A 17,654-nucleotide genomic window follows, 5' to 3' on the forward strand; every position below is an offset into this window, starting at 1 on the left:
GGGACAAACAGAGACTGCAGCGTGTTGTGCGCTCTGCTGAGAAGGTGATTGGCTGCAGACTCCCATCTTTGCAGGACCTGTACACCTCCAGGACATTGCGGCGTGCAGCTCGGATCTCAGCTGACCCTTCTCACCCTGGACACAGTCTGTTTGACCTGCTCCCCTCAGGCAGGAGGCTCCGGTCCATTCGCACCAGAACCTCTCGCCATAAGAACAGTTTCTTCCCCTCTGCTGTTGGACACATGAACAATAACCGTATGACTGTACCCGCCACTAACACATGACCCTACGCTGTGTTCACTGCATCATTCCATGATTGGCACTGATCACCACCTGCACTTATGTATATATCTTTCAACGTAGCACTCTTAATTCTTATTCTCATGTATATATCTCATGTATAGCTCATGCACATATCTTTCTACGTAGCACTTTTAATTCTTATCCCTACTTTTATTTTTTCATGTCTATTTAAGTGCTATTTATGACACTATGTTTGCACTGAAGCACCGCAGCAATTTCCTAATGTTGTAAACCTGCTCAACATTTGGCAATAAACCCCTTTCTGATTCTGATTCTGATAATTCTGAGAAAAAACGTCATGTCCATATGTAAGCCATGCTGAAAGATCGAGACAAAAAACAACAACAAGTAAATAACAATATATAATTCATTTGCATTTAGAAAAATGTTATAATTTGGCTTTTTTAAATGGAGTTCTGCCAACAGACGCGCGACAGATACCAAAACGTTTTATTTGAAGTAAAAGATCTGTAGACGACTTTTGGACGGACCCTGCGCTTGTTGGTTACCTGGTAACCATGAATTTTCTTCTTCTACGTTGGAGGGCAGCGGTCACAAAGTTTCATTAGATGGCCACAAACGACATGCCATCTCACTGGTGATAATAATATTAAGAAAAGAGAGTCTGGGATGGTGGCTGAAAAATTATATTAATGTTAAATGAGAAACTGGAACATCTTAAACTCACTCTGATGAAATACCACAGGATAAGAGTTCGCTAGCTCGACAGGAATATAGGACTTCGAGTTGACACTGGGTGGCGGTAGTACTGGCTAAATGGTCTTAAAAATAAAGCGAAGAAGGGGAGCTCAGTTCCGTGGGCGGGACAAACAAACAAACCGGTATTGGGAATAAAAATATGTTGGTTTCGTTAAGTTAAGTACGCATGAACAATTAACAGGAAACTGAAATAAAATAGTCGCAGTGAAGATGAGTTCGTTTGCGGGTCGGATGAAGGAGTACCCCACCATCTCTCTGGACCGGTTCGACAGGGAGAACCTACATGCCCGGGCATATTTCCTCTCCCACTGTCACAAAGGTGAGCCTGGCACCTGCACAGTTGTTAGAAACGGTACATATTACATGTGTGGCCTCCTGATGGCGGGTGTCCTCTCTGTTTCACTGAACAGATCACATGAAAGGGCTGAAAGGACCTCTGCTGAAGAGGAAGCTGCAGTTCAGGTGAAGCCTGGGTGCTGTTAAACTGATATTTAATCCAGTGATGCTCAGATATTTGAGTCAAAGTTGAGATTTGTCTCAGACTTCGGGTGAAGAATTACAATTGTGACCTTTCTGCACTAATTTACCATCTTTTAAACTTACTGTGAAACGTTACTATGTCACACAGGGTGCAGTTCAGCTGCTTGTTGTGGGCGTTATGGGCATCAAGCAGCCCCATGGTTGATCGGAAAGATGAATTGTTCCTGCTGTGAAATTAAAACCTAACACTGCTTTAATGAGCGTGTAACTCAGGGCTGAATATAAATTTGTTGTTTGCAGTCGCACTGTGAGGCTTTACTGCTCCTTTGTAACCAAAGAGCTGCTGCTGAACAATCCAAAGTACGCTTTTTGGGAGGAATACATCGTGAGTACACATCTCTGCTTTTATCAGATTGTTTTTTAAATATTTAAACAGAAGATATATAACGTGAGTTATCTCTCCTGTTAAATCATCTGTTCAGGTTCCTCTTGAGCTCGAGAGCCCGACTCAGATTTCTCTCGTGGACGAAGCATCAGGAGAGGTACTGGGTGCTCATCGGTTTGAGTCTGGCTCTGTGTCGAATTTGAAACTACTAAAAGTCAGACATGTAGCTGTAGATGCAACCTGTCATCCATATGTGTGAGTTTGTTGTTTTTAACCCTGACAGAAAGAAGAGGTCGTGGTGACGTTGCTTCCAGCAGGTCACTGTCCCGGCTCCGTCATGTGAGTTTAATTTTCCACCAACATTTGTATGTTTGGAGGATTTCACTTTTCCCAAGCTTCATGCGGATCCTTTACAAAACACCCAAAACTTTAATCACAACTCAGAACACAACTCACACAGAGAAATCTATTGTTTAGATCTTCTGATCTTTTACTTATTGAGGTTTTGTTACAGCTGGTCAGGAAATATATGATATAAGGTGACTTCAGGGTCAAATGGTAAATGGCCTGTATTTGTATAGCGCTTTACTAGTCCCTAAGGACCCCAAAGCGCTTTACACAACCAGTCATCCACCCATTCACACACACACTCACACACTGGTGATGGCAAGCTACATTGTAGCCACAGCCACCCTGGGGCGCACTGACAGAGAAAGTATGTAACCTTGTGGGTTTGTTACAGAGTATAACAAACACCAGGAGACCCAGGAGAACTTAAACACATCTCTTCTACAAACAATTCAGTTTCACCTCCCCTCCCACCTGCTCAGTCTGAAGCTCCCGTTTTTGTTAATTTTTCCATAATCGGCTAAATAAACTTCACTCTTTAACATCTGTGACTTCGAGGAATTCAAAAATGCGTTCTGTGTACACTTTAAAGGGGTCACATGATCAGGTGAGAAAATCGGAGACCAAACAAATTGGTAGTTTGTTTGTATCGCAGGTTCCTGTTTGAGGGTTCCCATGGAAACGTGTTGTATACAGGAGACTTCAGGTTGCCTGTCGGAGACGTGTCCAGAATGGAGCACCTACACTCGGGCAGCAGGTCAGTCACCAAACATCGCCATCATCCTCGTTTCATCCTGAGTTTCTCTGATTCGCTGTGTCTGGAATGCGTTTTCTTCTTGAGCTGTGATTGGACAGCTCACGTAAGCTTCAGATGCGGATTGTTTTGGAGCACTAAGTTCACGCCGCTGTGTCGCGCTTCACAGGGTCAAAGACATTCAGAGCATCTATCTGGACTCCACCTTCTATGACCCGCGCTTCTACCAGATCCCATCGCGGGTACGTGCTGGTTTTCAGTCACTGCTGAGATATACAGTTAACACACAGGGACAGGTGCCAGTTCATTAAGTACACCTCGCTCAAACTTAATATTTAGTACATGAACCTTTTATTGTAAATAAGTCATAACCTCACTGACATTTCCTCCATTAAAAAATCTTGTTTGTTATAACTTGTGTTATAACTCAGGATGATTATGATGAATTAGAAGCAGTCAGTTTTCTATGATTTTAATCGGTATTTGAGCCTGTGTGTGTGTGTGTGGGTGTGTTCGTTTGTTTGTTCGTAGGAGGTCTGTTTATCCGGAATCTCTGAGTTGGTTGGAAACTGGATCAGTCAGAGTCCTCATCACGTTGTGTGGCTCAACTGTAAAGCTGCGTATGGATACGAGTACCTGTTTATCAACCTGGGAGAGGAGTTCAACACACAGGTCTCTTTTGTCAGCCTTCTTTCCTTCATCACCATACCATACCATACCATACCATACCATACCATACCATACCATACCAGCGTTATTTATAAAGCACTTTCACATAAAACAAGGGTTCACAAAGTGCTGTACATATACAAATAGCATAAGCAAAGTAAAATAAAAAATAAGATAAAATAAAACATGTTAAAACACACTTATGGAAGCTACATTGAGTATTTATTAATGAAAAGTTTAGAGGCATGGTGGGTAAAACTTCAGTAGCTGGTAAACCACAGACATCAAATATGGGGAGAAACTGATGCATGGATGGAAATATTAACCTCATAATCATCACTGTAACATGAAGTCCACTGTTTTTCCTGCAGATCCACGTCAACACTCTGGCGATGTTCAAGAAGATGCCGGAGATCCTAAGCTACGTGACAACCGACCGCAGGACTCAGATACACGCTTGTCGACACCCAAAGGTCCCGTTTTAGTCTCTCACAAACAAATTCGTGGTTCCTTTACTTCAGAAGTTTAGATTTGTTTTCCTGAACCTCAATATTTCTGAAAAACAACTTTGTGGTAGTTCTGCGTTTATGATAATGAACCATTTCCACTTCTGATACAAAACCTAAATCTTTTCTTCTTTCATTCTTTCTGTTCCTGCGACACTACGTTTTTATCTGGGATTTTTGTTTGTAGGATGAAGAGTTTTTCCAAGGAAATCGGCTGCCGTGTGGATGCACGGCTGCTGATGGGACGCCTCTTCGCATCATCAGCATCAAACCGTCCACGATGTGGTTTGGAGAAAGAACCAAGAAGACCAGCGTCATAATAAAGTAAGAACAGCTCCAGCGTCATGCACTCACTAGAAATAAAGTCTGGTTTTGTGCTCCAAATGTATTTTTGTGTGTTTATGCAGGACAGGAGGCAGTTCATACCGAGCCTGTTTCAGCTTCCACTCCTCCTACTCCGAGGTAAACGCACTTCCACTCACACAGTATTGTATTTGGACCTTCTTGTTTGAAGTCATTAAAGATGTGTGCTAAACAATCACTCCATTCTGGTTCGGAAAACAGTTCGGAGAATTAAAAACCCAAAATTATCTCAATATTCCTTGCCCATGATGAGTAGATATATACTTGTGTCGCATCAGTGCTGATGTTTGAGGCCATGTTCATTTCTGTTTGGACAATGAAACCAAAGCCCCACCCATTTGCTGTTCAAACCTTTTGTTTATGAGGGGCAGCCAATCAGAAGAAGACTGCACTAAGAACTACTATGATATCAGTAAGAATTATTTTGAACTGTGAATCATGCAAAGCTGCTGTATCAGAGTCAAAGCTGGAAGAGTAGTCCACTTTAAAAGGACTTCATGTTGTTCCTGTTGCTATGCTTCTCCTGATTTTCAGATTAAGGACTTCCTGTCATACCTCCAGCCGGTGAACATCTACCCCAGTGTCATCCCCATTGGTCGAACACTGACTGAAGTCACACAGATGTGAGTCAACTTCATTTTAATTGTACAAATGTAAAAGTCTAAACTTACTTTTACTTGATTTATAATCAAATGTAACTTGTGGTAACTTTAAAAGGTTTTACTGCTGTCTTTATTCAACAATCTAACAGTTTAACACGACGCCATTTCTGCATGTCTGATCAGGTTGAAGCTGATGTGCAGGAAGCAGTCTGATGAGGCGGCGTTTGTTTACAAACCTCTGGGAGTCCTCAAACGCAGCAGGGTGCAGCGACCTACTTGTGGTAACACAAACACACTCGTAATGACAGGTGCTCTCCATAACAGCACGCGGGCCTGCCGCCACACGCTTGTTTACAGATCACTGCTTGGCCCCGTGTTTGCCTCTCACGCGTTGCCCTTCATTCAGCTTCTTCACACAAACACAGGAGGCGACGCTTTTATAAGCGTTTGAACAACAGGCAGGAATGTGTTGTGTTGCTTCAATAAGATAGACCAGTCATTAAAACAAGGCTGATGTGTGTTTGTGTGTTCAGACTCAGAGAGCGATGATGAGCTGTTTGATGGGCTCGATGTGGCACCAGTGAGGAAGAAGTTGGGAGTACAAAAAGGTAAGTCTGCAAGTTACTTGCTGTCACTTTGATTTGCACCAAAGCAGCTGAAATGGATTCACGGGGTCTGAGGAAGTTCAGCTGAGATGATCGAGTAGGCCCTTTAATTTTCCTGAGCGCTGTAGGATATGAATGTCACGACAGGAAGTGATGTCATGTTGCAGTATTTTTTTGCCCTGAGTACTTCACTGTTACTGTTTGTTTGATTTTGTTTCTTTTGTTCTATAAGTAGAGGGAACTCTCGAAACAACAGCACTCCCTGTGTGTGTGGAGGAGTCTTTACCGCTGACCATTACCGATGCCCAGCCTGCTGCTCATAACTACGTCGACTGCACTGAGTCCAACGGCGAGGAGGAGGAGGAGGAGGAGCAGGAGGAGCAGCAAGGTGACGAGGAAAAGGTTGGAGCCGGACAGCCGGAGGACATTTCATCTCAGCCTCCGAGGTGGGAGGACTTCTTCACCACCGAGACTCTGACCGACAGCCAGAACAGCCTCAGGAGCCAACCACAGTCCTGCTGCTCTGAGATGACGGGCTCGCAGACACCCGATCTGTTCAGCGACGAAGAAACTGCCCCCGATGGCTTCAGCCTGACACTGTCCGGCTCGCAGTCCAATCATTCCTCTCAGAACATGGACTCGTGTTTACCCGACACCCTGATCATCCAACCAGAGCTGGATGGGCAGAAGCAGAGGGAGGAGGGGGATGATGGAATTATCCAATCGGAGTCTCAGCAGTCGTCAGACTTTGATATTCCCTGCACGCCGGAGTCGAAGGTGCCGCGGCGTGATGAGCTGTCTCAGTTGTACAGGAAGCTGGCTGCAGGAGAGGACATCAGGGCTCTGGACTACAGGACCGAACATTAATGGGGAGCTCCTAAAAAAACTGTGCAAACTAGAAAAGTAAAGCCTTAAAAAGCAGCCGGACGAGGCCAAAACAAGCAAACCACACAGCTACCTCCGTTTTAGTGACGAACCTCCAGCTCTGAGATCCCCCACTAGCACACTGGGGCAGGAGGAGAGGTTAACATGCATTCAGTACCTGCTTCCAGCATGAAGAGTTTCTCAGCCTAATTAGAGAGCATAAATAGACCAAACTTTAACGTAATTTTCTTCAGACCTGTCGTTCTCACTTAGACCCTTAAGCTGTCACATTCCTTCTGCAGGCTGAGCTGAAACGTCCTCTCCTCCAGCGTCAGTGTTGGCCTCCAAACCCCACAGACTTCAGTTTCTTAAACCACACACTCGTTCCTGCGCACTTTAAGCCTATTGGTGGATTCTTGCACCTGTGCAGGTCACAGCTGACACTCGTTCCCTCTCTGCTGGCAGTTTGTGGTTTGTTCTGCTTCAGCTGCTGACAACAGGAGGGGAATGTTTGCATTAAAGCTAAAGTTTTGTTCCAGAAACAAATAAAATATTTATTTTTAACTCAGGTGTTATGGCTGATTATTCAAATCAAAATGGTAAATGGCCTGTATTTATATAGCACTTTACTCGTCCCTAAAGACTCCAAAGCGCTTTACACATCCAGTCATCCACCCATTCACACACACATTCACACACCGGTGATGGCAAGCTACATTGTAACCACAGCCACCCTGGGGCGCACTGACAGAGGCAAATGTTGTGTTTGATGGGAAAAAGCAGTAAGAATGCCAGACATTGCGAGTTTTTTTCCCCCAATAATTCCTAAAATAAGTGGAAGAACTGCTCGACCAAAGCTGTGGTTGTGTAATACACTGCAGCTCAAACTGAATCACTATCCATGATGACATCATCAAAAATTCCAAAACTACAAATATATTCTGTATAACAATAATAAAGCAAATCTTTACTCTATAGAAACTGAGTTGGAATCATTTAGCTTTAAACCAGGTTTTTCCAGCTGCATGTGAAACAGCTGCTAGCTATCTGCTCAGCTTCACTTCAGCTTACTGAAGTCCCAGAACTGGACGTCTGCACCTTGTTGGTGCTGTTGAAGGATTTTTAATGCAACTGTCTGACCAATGATTCTAGTTTCTAGGCTAATTTAGCAGGTAACCAAGTGAGGACTCTCACTCAAAGGACTTTTTTGCTACCAGCCTTATTCACTCAGTGTGTTCAAGTGCTTTTTTTTCTACGTTTCAGCACTTTTGCACAGTGCTGAGTACCGCTGCTGGAGTTTGAATCCAGCCTTTGTCCTGATGTGTGGAGTTGTGCTCCACCTATTATCTGGATGGATATCTCCAAGTACTCTGGCTTCTTTCCATGGTCCAAACACATACATGGATCAGATTAACTCCCTTATCTTTCCAGCCCTGGAGTTTTCCTCTGTTTCTCCAGAAGCCACAGTGGAAATAAAGGAAAGGAACCAACTTACCTGAAGCTTTTGTCCTTCGAAAATTACATGCTTCATAAAATCTACTTGGAACTCAGAAAAAATAATTATCGACTGTCAGAGCGACAGTCGGACAGTTATTGTCTGTATCGTGCTTCCAACATATAACACGGAGGGTTAAAAGTGAACTTAACTGCTGGTTTTCTCCTGATGGCTTTAGACACATGGTCGTCTGATTTATTTACAGACAGAAACAAAAAAGCTTTTTACAGTTGATCTAAAACTCAAAGGTAATTAACACCATAAAAGAATGCAGTTCATAAGGTTTACAGTGAATGCTAGAAAATTTTTCATCACGACTACCACCACACTTTGCCCAACATCAAAGATTTGTGGCAGATTTTCACATTTTAGAAGCTGGAAGAGCTGCATTAGAAAATCAAAATAATAACTGCCGAATGTGGATCAAGATGTCGTCCACTGAAACTGAGGAGAAGGAGAGAGCCGGTGTTGTGCCAAAAACTGATTGCTTGTATTTAAACTGCTATAAATAACTTGTTGGTGTATAATATGTGAAACATATGTCAAATGTATCCCTCATGAATGATATCACATTATCTTGAGCAACAAACAACATTCCTGTAACAAGGTAGAAGCCGCAATCACTTTTTGGCAGTGACTTTTATGTATCCTTTATGTATGCAGTTAAAAAAATATTGTTGACTTTAAAAATGTCTCTTTTAAGAGTAATCTGGCCAAGAGGACAGCTGAAATTGCAACAAATGTGAAAATAGTTCTGTAAATATATTTTAAGTGGACAAAAGGGAGCTGATTGATTATAATGTAAGTGCAATAACACAGTCACAAAGATACTTGAGAAACAGGTAATTTTTTTAAATTTTATATATAACCCCTTTGTAATACCTGTTCACCAAAGTCTATTTAGCAACATACATAACGATATTACACATAAAAAAAAAACAAAACAAAACACGCAAACATTGGAAATCAGTTTTTGGCAGGCAATCATTTTTTGGCACAACACCGGCACCACTGAAGCTGGATGACGGCAGGTTTCCTGCTCAGTTTCATTTATGTGTGAATACTCTGAGGAGGTGTATAAATTCCAGGGAATTTCCTTGAACTTGTATAGTATGGTTTTTAGGTAACTAAGGTATTATTCATGTAAGATAGACAGCAACTTCTTACTCACAGGTCGTAGACTGCACCATTTTTACCCCAAGCGGATCAAAACCTATATAAAATGAGCATCATGTTTTATTCAGTCAAACTTTAGGTTTGCACCTGAGACCATAAAATCATCAGCAGGTCATAAAGGAAGTGTGAAGTGGAGCAATTTCCCCTAAACTTCATTTTCCCCTACAAGATGGGTTGCCCCCTGCTGGCCATAAGAAAGAATGCAGGTATATTCCACTTCTTGTTCCTGGGGAGCCACGCCCATTCTTTATAGTTTACATCTGTGGTTACAACAACTGGAGAAGGCAACATTTACGTCATAGTATGCCAAAGTTTGGTTGGAGTCCACAGCAAGGCCAGCATTACTGTGGCCGTGTGCAGTGAACTTTAAAATGAAATCATGAAAATAAGATGGGCTGAAGTTGCCAATTACATGCAGTCTGTGCTGATAAGGCAGTTAACTGTAGTGAAGCATTAAAAATCTGTTGCCACATAGGCACTTCATAGACTTCAAACAGAAAATCTTCCACAAATAGTGACGTAGTTGCTGCAGGACGGCAATTTAACAGCAGAATGAAACAGGCGCTGAGCAACCTGGTATTAGGAACATAACCATTCTGCAACCAGCTGAGTCCTGTGCTGCTTTGAGATGCATTGCAGATGAATTGCACTAAGTGGTGCAAAATGACTGAATGATAGCATTGTATTGGCAATCGGTCAAATTATTTGCAAACCTTCGCCAATCAATCCAAGAGCAACTGCAGACAGTCTGAGTCAAACTGCAACTGTTTGTAGACAGTCGCCAAAAGTTGATTCTGTTCATCTGGACGTAGCGTTTTCAGTGGGAGAAACGTTTCGTCACTCATCCAAGTGACTGACTGCAGGTTTCTCCAACCTTATAGACAATACATTTGCATAATGACTGAAACTAGCACCACTGAAGTAACAATGGGCTGTGAGGTCAGTTCGTTAATCATTAATATGCAAATTCTCATGACAACAACCACTGATCAAAAATCACGATTGAAGACCACTGATCAATGGCCATGAGTACCATACTGTTTATAAGGTTGGGGAAACCTGCAGTCAGCTGAGACTGAAGAACTCACTTGGATGGGTAATGAAAAGTTTCTCCCACTGAAAACGCTACATCCAGAAAAACAGAATCAACTTTTGGGGATTTACTTATCTGGATGATTGAGCATACATCAAGATGTTTGCCGACAGGTTCCATCCCACAAGGCTACCTGTGCAAGTGCACTGGGATCAAATGTAATTGCCCAGAGGTTGAGAGTGTTGTATGCTTAACTTATGGGTAGTCTTTTAGTTTGCAACAAACAATTCAACTAACAAATTTCCCTATCTGCCAGAAGGTTGCCATCCTTTTTCCTCTAATGTGACTGAGCTGTAAGCTGCATATCGTGTTCTGTGAGCAGTTTAATCTCACGTGAATCATTCAAAAATCTTGAAGCCATTGGCTGACAATACAAAAACATATAAAGCATACCTAATGACTTAATTTTTCAATGACAAGATGAGCTATGCCATAATATTCACAAAAACTGAACAAAAGTAATAGGGACAGATGACAGCTACCAATCACTCCAATGAGGCCAAATGCTGAGCTCCCACTGGTGCATCTGCCTGGAATAAAAAGCCTGCAGCGTTACGTCGCCTGAGCAGCAAACTGTGACCAATTTGAATGTCCAGGTCCAAATCTACGTCCGGACTCTCTAACCAGTTTGTCAGGGTCGCCGCAGTCAGCTGAATCAGGTGGAGTTGATCCCATTCAAGCCTCTGAGGGGACGCTGAGAGATGAAATTGGCTCTGCTGGGTGCTGCTGCTGCTCAGTGGAGACTCGGTGGGTTCCTGATGACAACACAGAGGAGCTGATGAACGCCTGCAGGGTTTCTTTTTCCTCACTCGACAAACTCTCTCACACTGTGTCATTCTTCCTCTGTACCTATCAGTTCACAGAGAAGCACAGACTGAAATAGGCTTCGATGGGCAGCATTCAATCTATACAGAGCTCTTAGTTTGGATGTCAGTGTGACCTAAAGGTCATTACTGGTATTTTCTTTCTTATTTTAGTCTGTTTGCCATGTCTTTATATTTCAAAGTGTGTTTTTCCATACTTTTCAGGTCTTTACTGGTGTCATTTTATTTTTATACCATACACATACAGTATAAAGTATAAAAAACAGTTTTTCTATATTTTATATATTAGGGATGGGTATTGTTTAGGTTTTATCCGATACCGGTGCCAAACCGGTACTTTTGAAACGGTGCCGGTGCTTAAACGGTGCTCAAACCGGTGCTTAAAGAATGGAGAGCACAAAATTGGTCCAAAAACCTCTCATGTTCAGCTGTTTTTTTTGTAAAAAGATAACAATGTTAGACTTTTCTGCAGCTATGGGGCATATATGGTATCACTCTTGGTTGGAAGCAGTGCTTAGACAATGGAAAAAAACACAAACTTTATCCAAAAACTTCTCATGTTTAGCCGTTTCCCACTTTTTCTTTGGTCATTTTAGCCTTTTTAGCCAGGGTGAAGGGAGTATCTGCCATCAAACAAGAAGACAGCCGCATGTAGCTATGATGATGTTTGCTAGTTCACCTTACATGCATTAATGTAATAACGTGTTTAGCCTACTCAACGTAACTTACACACAAACAACATTAAGCTACTCACGCAGAGAAGAACGGCTGCTGCTGCATCATCATCCGTCATCATTTCTGCTACACTGGCAGGGCTAGGGGCCAGGACTCTCCTCTTCGTATTTTTGGGGGATGTTGCAAACTCCGGTCGGGGGCACCACACCCCAGTAGATGTGCTCGGTGTGAGGTCTCGCAGCAAGCTATCAAATACGCACATTTCTCGGCTTTTAAAAAAAAACGCTATACGTCGCCAGGTGTTTCATCGGATTTGAGGTGTTACCTCCTTTGACAGTATCACAGTATCAGCTTAAAGCACTTGTTGCAGGCTGCTGAGTTTGCATCTTTTGCTGTGAAGTACAGCCAGACTTTTGACAGCTTCGCCTTGGACATTTTTAATCTGTAGCTCTGCTCTAAAAGAACGTACGTACCTGGCCCCGCCTACTATCCTCGGAAACGTAAAATGATTGGCTAGAATCTAAAGTGTATCACAGCTCAGGAAAAAAAGCACCGAAAAAAAGCACCGAAATAAAGCACCGAAATGTGCGCTTCTTTTCAGTCTGGCTACTACCGTTTATGTCAGAACCGGTTCCATTATGGCACCGGATACCGGTACCCATCCCTATTATATATATGTTGTTATTTTTTTAAATATTTTTTTTAACACTACTCTTGAACAGTTCACCTCTTATACTTTGTTCACAAGTCTTTCACAGCTTACTGAGCTCAGCTGCGGTGTTACTGCCCTCTGATGGTGTTTTCATGCACTACAGTGCATAACACTGTGTCCATATCTGTTTTTTGGCTGCGTTAAAATGTTTTAAATACCCTAATGTATCATCATACTGCCCGAGCCTTGAATTGAGGATCCACATCACTCTTTAATGGTGCATGATGGAAAAACTGTACAATGCAAAGACACACTGGCCCTTTTACCACTGATGTAACATCTCAGCTCTCATTAATGAGACTGTGGAGAGGAACCAGGGGAGGTCGTCACTCACACAGTGAAGCATGCACAGGCTTGGCTCTTCATTAAAACCAGAGTCAGTCCCCCCACAGCGGTTTCCTGAGGGACAGCGAGTCTCTCGGAGGCTCTGCAGCAGAGGATGAGTTCATTAATTAACTTCCACACACACTCAAACAATATGTTAAATGCACTCGTAGCATCACTACATTATATAATACGGAGCTGACATCGCACACACACACAACAGACACACACATTAATAATAAAACGCTAACGAACACACAGCGTGCCCAGAGTTCTCTCTCTCCCAGGCTCTCGTGACCCTGAAGATCCAACAGGAAATTGAGGATGTGCTTGTTTACTTGTCATGAGTTCTGATCATATTTGGGATATAATGTGGGCAGAGACATTAGGTTTATGGCACTGTGGTTCCTCCTTGTTTATGTGTTCAGACTTTGCATTGCACTCATTTTCTTTGCTCCTACTCAAAACAGAACAATAGCTCCATCATAACCCCACAGCAAACAAACCAGGACGCAGAGCATGGTCAAAGGAGGTCAGACTTAGTCTGGTAATCATTTATGTCATTATATTCAATTGGTTTAGATCACCTGTATGTCACAGTTTATTGGATTTGAACACGCCTGGTTTTGAAACAGCTTCCATTATGTTCTGTTCAAAAGTCTTGAGCCACCACTCATTTCTTTATATATTCCTTCCAAGCAGTCAGACTTGGAAGGTGCCCTTTACCAGTAGTTCTCCAGGTTTTCTGCGAAAAATTCTTTCAAAATTTTTCTTTGGACATTGGCTTCTTTTTTCCTCATTTTCAGTCCACTTCTTGTACATGGACATTTTCAGAGGAATTGTTTTGTTTGTTAAGCCTCTGAAATCTGACCTATTAATCATTTAAGCATAAAAAGCCACCTAACTCATGAGACAACTTAGCAAGAAACCAATCTTTAGACACCTCGTTACTAGCAGCCTGTTACAGAGACACATTCATTTTCATTTATTTAGTTCAGTTTACAAAAAATGCCAAAGATAACACAATTTAACAGACATAAAATAATATTTTTACACCAACTAGGTGATTCCCAAAGAACTGATAGCTGAAGACTTGCATACCTCATCAGAAGTGCAGTTTGTCCTTAAACCAGAAGAATAAACTGTAGAGGTGTAGGACTACGTGAAACCATTTAAGACCTGATGGAGAGATGAACCCAAATCAGAAAGTTTTGATTCTAATCGTCATCAGTATGTACAGAGGAGGTCAGGAGAGAGGTGTAACAGTGATCAGCCACTGGTGTTGGAGTATGGTGGAATAATGAATACAGAAATGAATACAGACGATAAAATAAATAATTGCAGCCATTTTCCTATCAGAACAAATAAATGAGGGGTGGCTCAAAACGTTTGCACAGTACTGTATTTAGCAAGCACTTCAGCTGTAGACCATTGGAAACTAAGTCCAGGTGTAGAAAACCATTTAAGTTAATCCAATTTAAATGAATGAAATGCAATGTGACATTGCTGTGGGATAGATGAAACATGTCTATAAATGGGAGAATCAGCTTAGAGGTGTCTTTCTGCTTGAACATCCTTACTCAAATCCAAAAAATAGGAAATGAAAGAGGTCCCAAAGCAGATTCCCGTGGGAAAACATTAGCTTAGATCTGGATATCTTGAGGTTGCTAAACTGCAAAGACAAACTAGTTCTACAGTCTGAGTTCTCTACACGAATTTTATCCAGTTTAAAAAGAGTCCTTCCTCCTCACTTTCACCAGGTGCTGCTCATGGGTGAGATCATTGGAGTTCTCAATCTGATGTTGCAGAATCTACCCCTTATGAAAGTGTCTGGAGATCACTGCTGATGTGAAATGGTGCTGTATAAGTATAAAAAAATGAAATTGCTATCAGCTGATACTGTGGATGTGTTACCTCTGAGTGAGCCAATCTGGACTTGGGGTATGCTGCTCAGGTCTGTAGGCAACCCCACGTACACACCTCCATAGTTCCTGATCACACACACACACACACACACACACACACACACACACACCCACACACACACACACACACACACACACACACACACACACACACACACACAGAGAGAGAGAGAGAGTCAGCTGCACAGATCAGCTCATTAGACATATATTGGATGGCTGTGATGAATGAGATAAAAAGATTTTATAATCAAAAATGAATGACTGACTTCCGTTTGTCATCTTCTGGCACTGACTCAACTGATCTGTCGACACACACACACACACAGAGTCAGCTGATTTACGTTAACAGACAACATGAGAGAAAGGTCAAACAACAGTGACATGTTTCAAGATGAAAATATGTTTGAAACTTTACTCACAGCTTTGATGAAAACTCAGCAGGATCTGAAGTCAGTGACAGAAACGAGATCAATCGAGAGTTAAATTCATTCCTGCTCACTGAAATCACTTTGTAAAAAAACAATTTTGACATTTTCACACACTGAAAATTCCGTATTTGTTTTATCTAGAGCAAAGAGCTACAGTGAGAAAGTAGACAGGCATGAAAACTTTACTTTGGGTATTTGTGGTGAAAACTTTGTAAAATTGGAAAAACTGATGATTTGTTTTTCAAAAGTCAGATTTAAACAGCTGTGACAGCTCAACAATCACCAATAATTTCCTCACCAGATAAATGATCTTTGACACTTTGACACATTCATCTTCCTGTCGTGTTTTATAAACTTTTCTCATTAAATCTTGATTATTAAAAGTTTCTCCCTCTCATTTCTCTCTGTCCGTCCTTTCCTTCCTTCCTTCCTTCCTTCCTTCCTTCCTTCCTTCCTTCCTTCCTTCCTTCCTTCCTTCCTTCCTTCCTTCTTCCCTTTATTTTTTTCTTTTTCTTCATTTGCTTCTTGCAATCCTTGTTTCCTTCCTTTTTCCTTTTCTTCCTTGTTCCTGTCCTTCCATGTTTCCTTTCTTTCTTTCCTTGTTCCCTTCCCCATTACCTTATTTTTTCCTTTCCAATGTTCTTATGTTCAAAATTTAGGGTATGAGGTTCCCATACTTAATCCTCAGATAATTCTAATATTTTATTGGGAATAAAAATGTGAAGCATTTCACATTAAACTGTTGTATAACATGTGCATCAGTAGCAAATATGCCCAACAGCAAAAAGGAGACACAACAAGATCACAAAAAAAAAAAAAAAACAACCAGGGGGAGACAAATTAGTTCAAAGACAACACCAACCCACCCCCACCTACCCACCCCACAAAGGTTATATCATAACTGTTTCATGACAACATCAGCCTGTTTTCTAAAAACCACACTGATGTCTGACCATTGACCTATGACCTTGACGCTCTATATACTTAAAAGGTAGATTTTTTATTATCTTTACCCAGATGACTGAGCAGAACTGGCTTCGAGATTTTAATCTATATTCATGCAGTGTGTGACTCTGTGAAAGTTTGACATCACTATGACATCATAGGATGTCTTATTAAAAAAATGAAAAAGTGTGTTGCACGGCTCCCACCATGCTCTTTAATATGATACATTACTCGATATTGTTTCTTGAATTCTTTTTTTCAAGGTCAACTTTGACCTTGGGCACTAACAATCAAGGTCAAATCCTTAGCCAACTTAACTACTCAAGTTCTCCAAGACCTCGTATAATGTTGTGAAGTTTGAAGACGATCTTTGAAAAATTGTGGGTAATATACAGTTGTTACAGATTTGTACATCTGGTGTGACCTCGACTAGATTTTCACCAAAATTAAATTAGCTCGAGCTGTTATTGGTATTGATCATCAGATAAAACCTGAACATAATATCTTGAAAACCACAGATGCTAGACTTCTAACAAACAGCCAGACAGACATAAACAAATGGAAATGATTCTCCCTCCCTTCAGAGAACAAACCAGGAGTTTCAAAAAATGCACAAGAAAAAAAAAAAAAACCCAACCCAAAATGAAATGGAAAATGAGGTAAGTGATAAAGACATATCAGTCCATCAGATAGTGACTCACATGACGCTTAAAAACAACCAACATGGGAGACGAATCAGCAGAAAGAGACCGAACACAAATAATAATAATAAAAAAAACCAGACACTAACAGAAAATTACTCACAAAACCATCCTGAAGACATGCACAATGACTAAAATCACACACTAAATTATTTTGAAACAACCCAAATGATAACAATAAAAAAGTACAATCAGTCAATCCTGATTGCTTTTAATTATAGTTAAGTAAAAGCACAAGTGAACTTTGAAACAGCAAAACACCACAAACTGCAACTGAAACCTTACAGATGAATTGCTTTCCAGCATTTCCAGGAGTGTCAGAAATCCCTGAAAACTTTAATTGATTTTGAGCAGACAGACGTGGACTCTGCTTTCACCTCCTACAGCTTCCAAAGTCAAAAACTCTACAGACTGGACCGCTAACACCTGCAGGACATAAAAAAGTTACTAAAGCACCTTTAGTAACTCTAAAAGCAAAATAAGACACCTTAAACCTGCCAGCTGCTCCATATGACTAACAGTATGTTCAGTTTTTCAGTGTCCTCACCTCTGCTGCGGTTGCTGCTGCTGTTGTTGTTAGTCATGTGTTTGGCTGGAGAGGAATTTCCACATCCCATTTCAGAAAGAAAAGGAAAAAACAGTAGCGAGAGGAGAAATGGAGCGAGAAGAGTGAGGACAAAAACGTCTCTTATCTCGCTCTTACTCTCAGCTGAAGCTCCCAGTATAGAGAGGATTAGATGATGGCAAGGGAGGGAGG

General features: G+C 41.5%; 2 protein-coding genes across 5 annotated transcripts; one reads left to right on the forward strand and one right to left on the reverse strand.

Moving 5' to 3' along the window:
- The first annotated feature begins 855 nt into the window (after positions 1-855).
- dclre1c (DNA cross-link repair 1C, PSO2 homolog) lies at positions 856-7,163 on the forward strand. 2 transcript variants are annotated; one of them, XM_082509927.1, is made up of 15 exons: positions 856-1,342; positions 1,434-1,485; positions 1,804-1,888; positions 1,986-2,045; positions 2,172-2,227; positions 2,892-2,993; positions 3,160-3,232; positions 3,522-3,662; positions 4,031-4,132; positions 4,353-4,489; positions 4,573-4,627; positions 5,063-5,151; positions 5,314-5,411; positions 5,664-5,738; positions 5,968-7,163. In XM_082509927.1, exons 1-15 carry the CDS (start codon positions 1,234-1,236, stop codon positions 6,600-6,602), a joined length of 1,869 nt encoding a protein of 622 aa, XP_082366053.1. In that variant the 5' UTR covers positions 856-1,233; the 3' UTR covers positions 6,603-7,163. The 2 variants fall into 2 exon arrangements, with proteins under 2 accessions (XP_082366053.1, XP_082366054.1); XM_082509928.1 differs by having other exon boundaries at positions 5,971-7,163.
- Positions 7,164-8,552: 1,389 nt separating this feature from the next.
- LOC309691689 (overexpressed in colon carcinoma 1 protein-like) lies at positions 8,553-17,653 on the reverse strand. Of its 3 annotated transcripts, XM_082509558.1 has the most exons (7): positions 17,445-17,653; positions 15,243-15,267; positions 15,090-15,125; positions 14,813-14,889; positions 14,000-14,077; positions 12,909-13,001; positions 8,553-11,212 (listed from the first exon to the last, which is right to left on the reverse strand). In XM_082509558.1, the coding sequence occupies exons 1-5, from the start codon at positions 17,512-17,514 to the stop codon at positions 14,004-14,006; spliced, it is 282 nt and encodes a 93-aa protein (XP_082365684.1). In that variant the 5' UTR covers positions 17,515-17,653; the 3' UTR covers positions 8,553-11,212; positions 12,909-13,001; positions 14,000-14,003. The 3 variants fall into 3 exon arrangements, 1 of the variants encoding a protein (XP_082365684.1); XR_014272084.1 differs by lacking the exon at positions 14,000-14,077 and having other exon boundaries at positions 17,445-17,644; XR_014272085.1 differs by lacking the exons at positions 12,909-13,001; positions 14,000-14,077; positions 14,813-14,889; ... (1 more) ...; positions 15,243-15,267; positions 17,445-17,653 and adding an exon at positions 11,942-12,397.
- Position 17,654: the final 1 nt, after the last annotated feature.

Source organism: Aulonocara stuartgranti (assembly GCF_965226115.1).
Source record: "Aulonocara stuartgranti genome assembly, chromosome: 17".
Lineage (NCBI taxonomy): Eukaryota > Metazoa > Chordata > Actinopteri > Cichliformes > Cichlidae > Aulonocara > Aulonocara stuartgranti.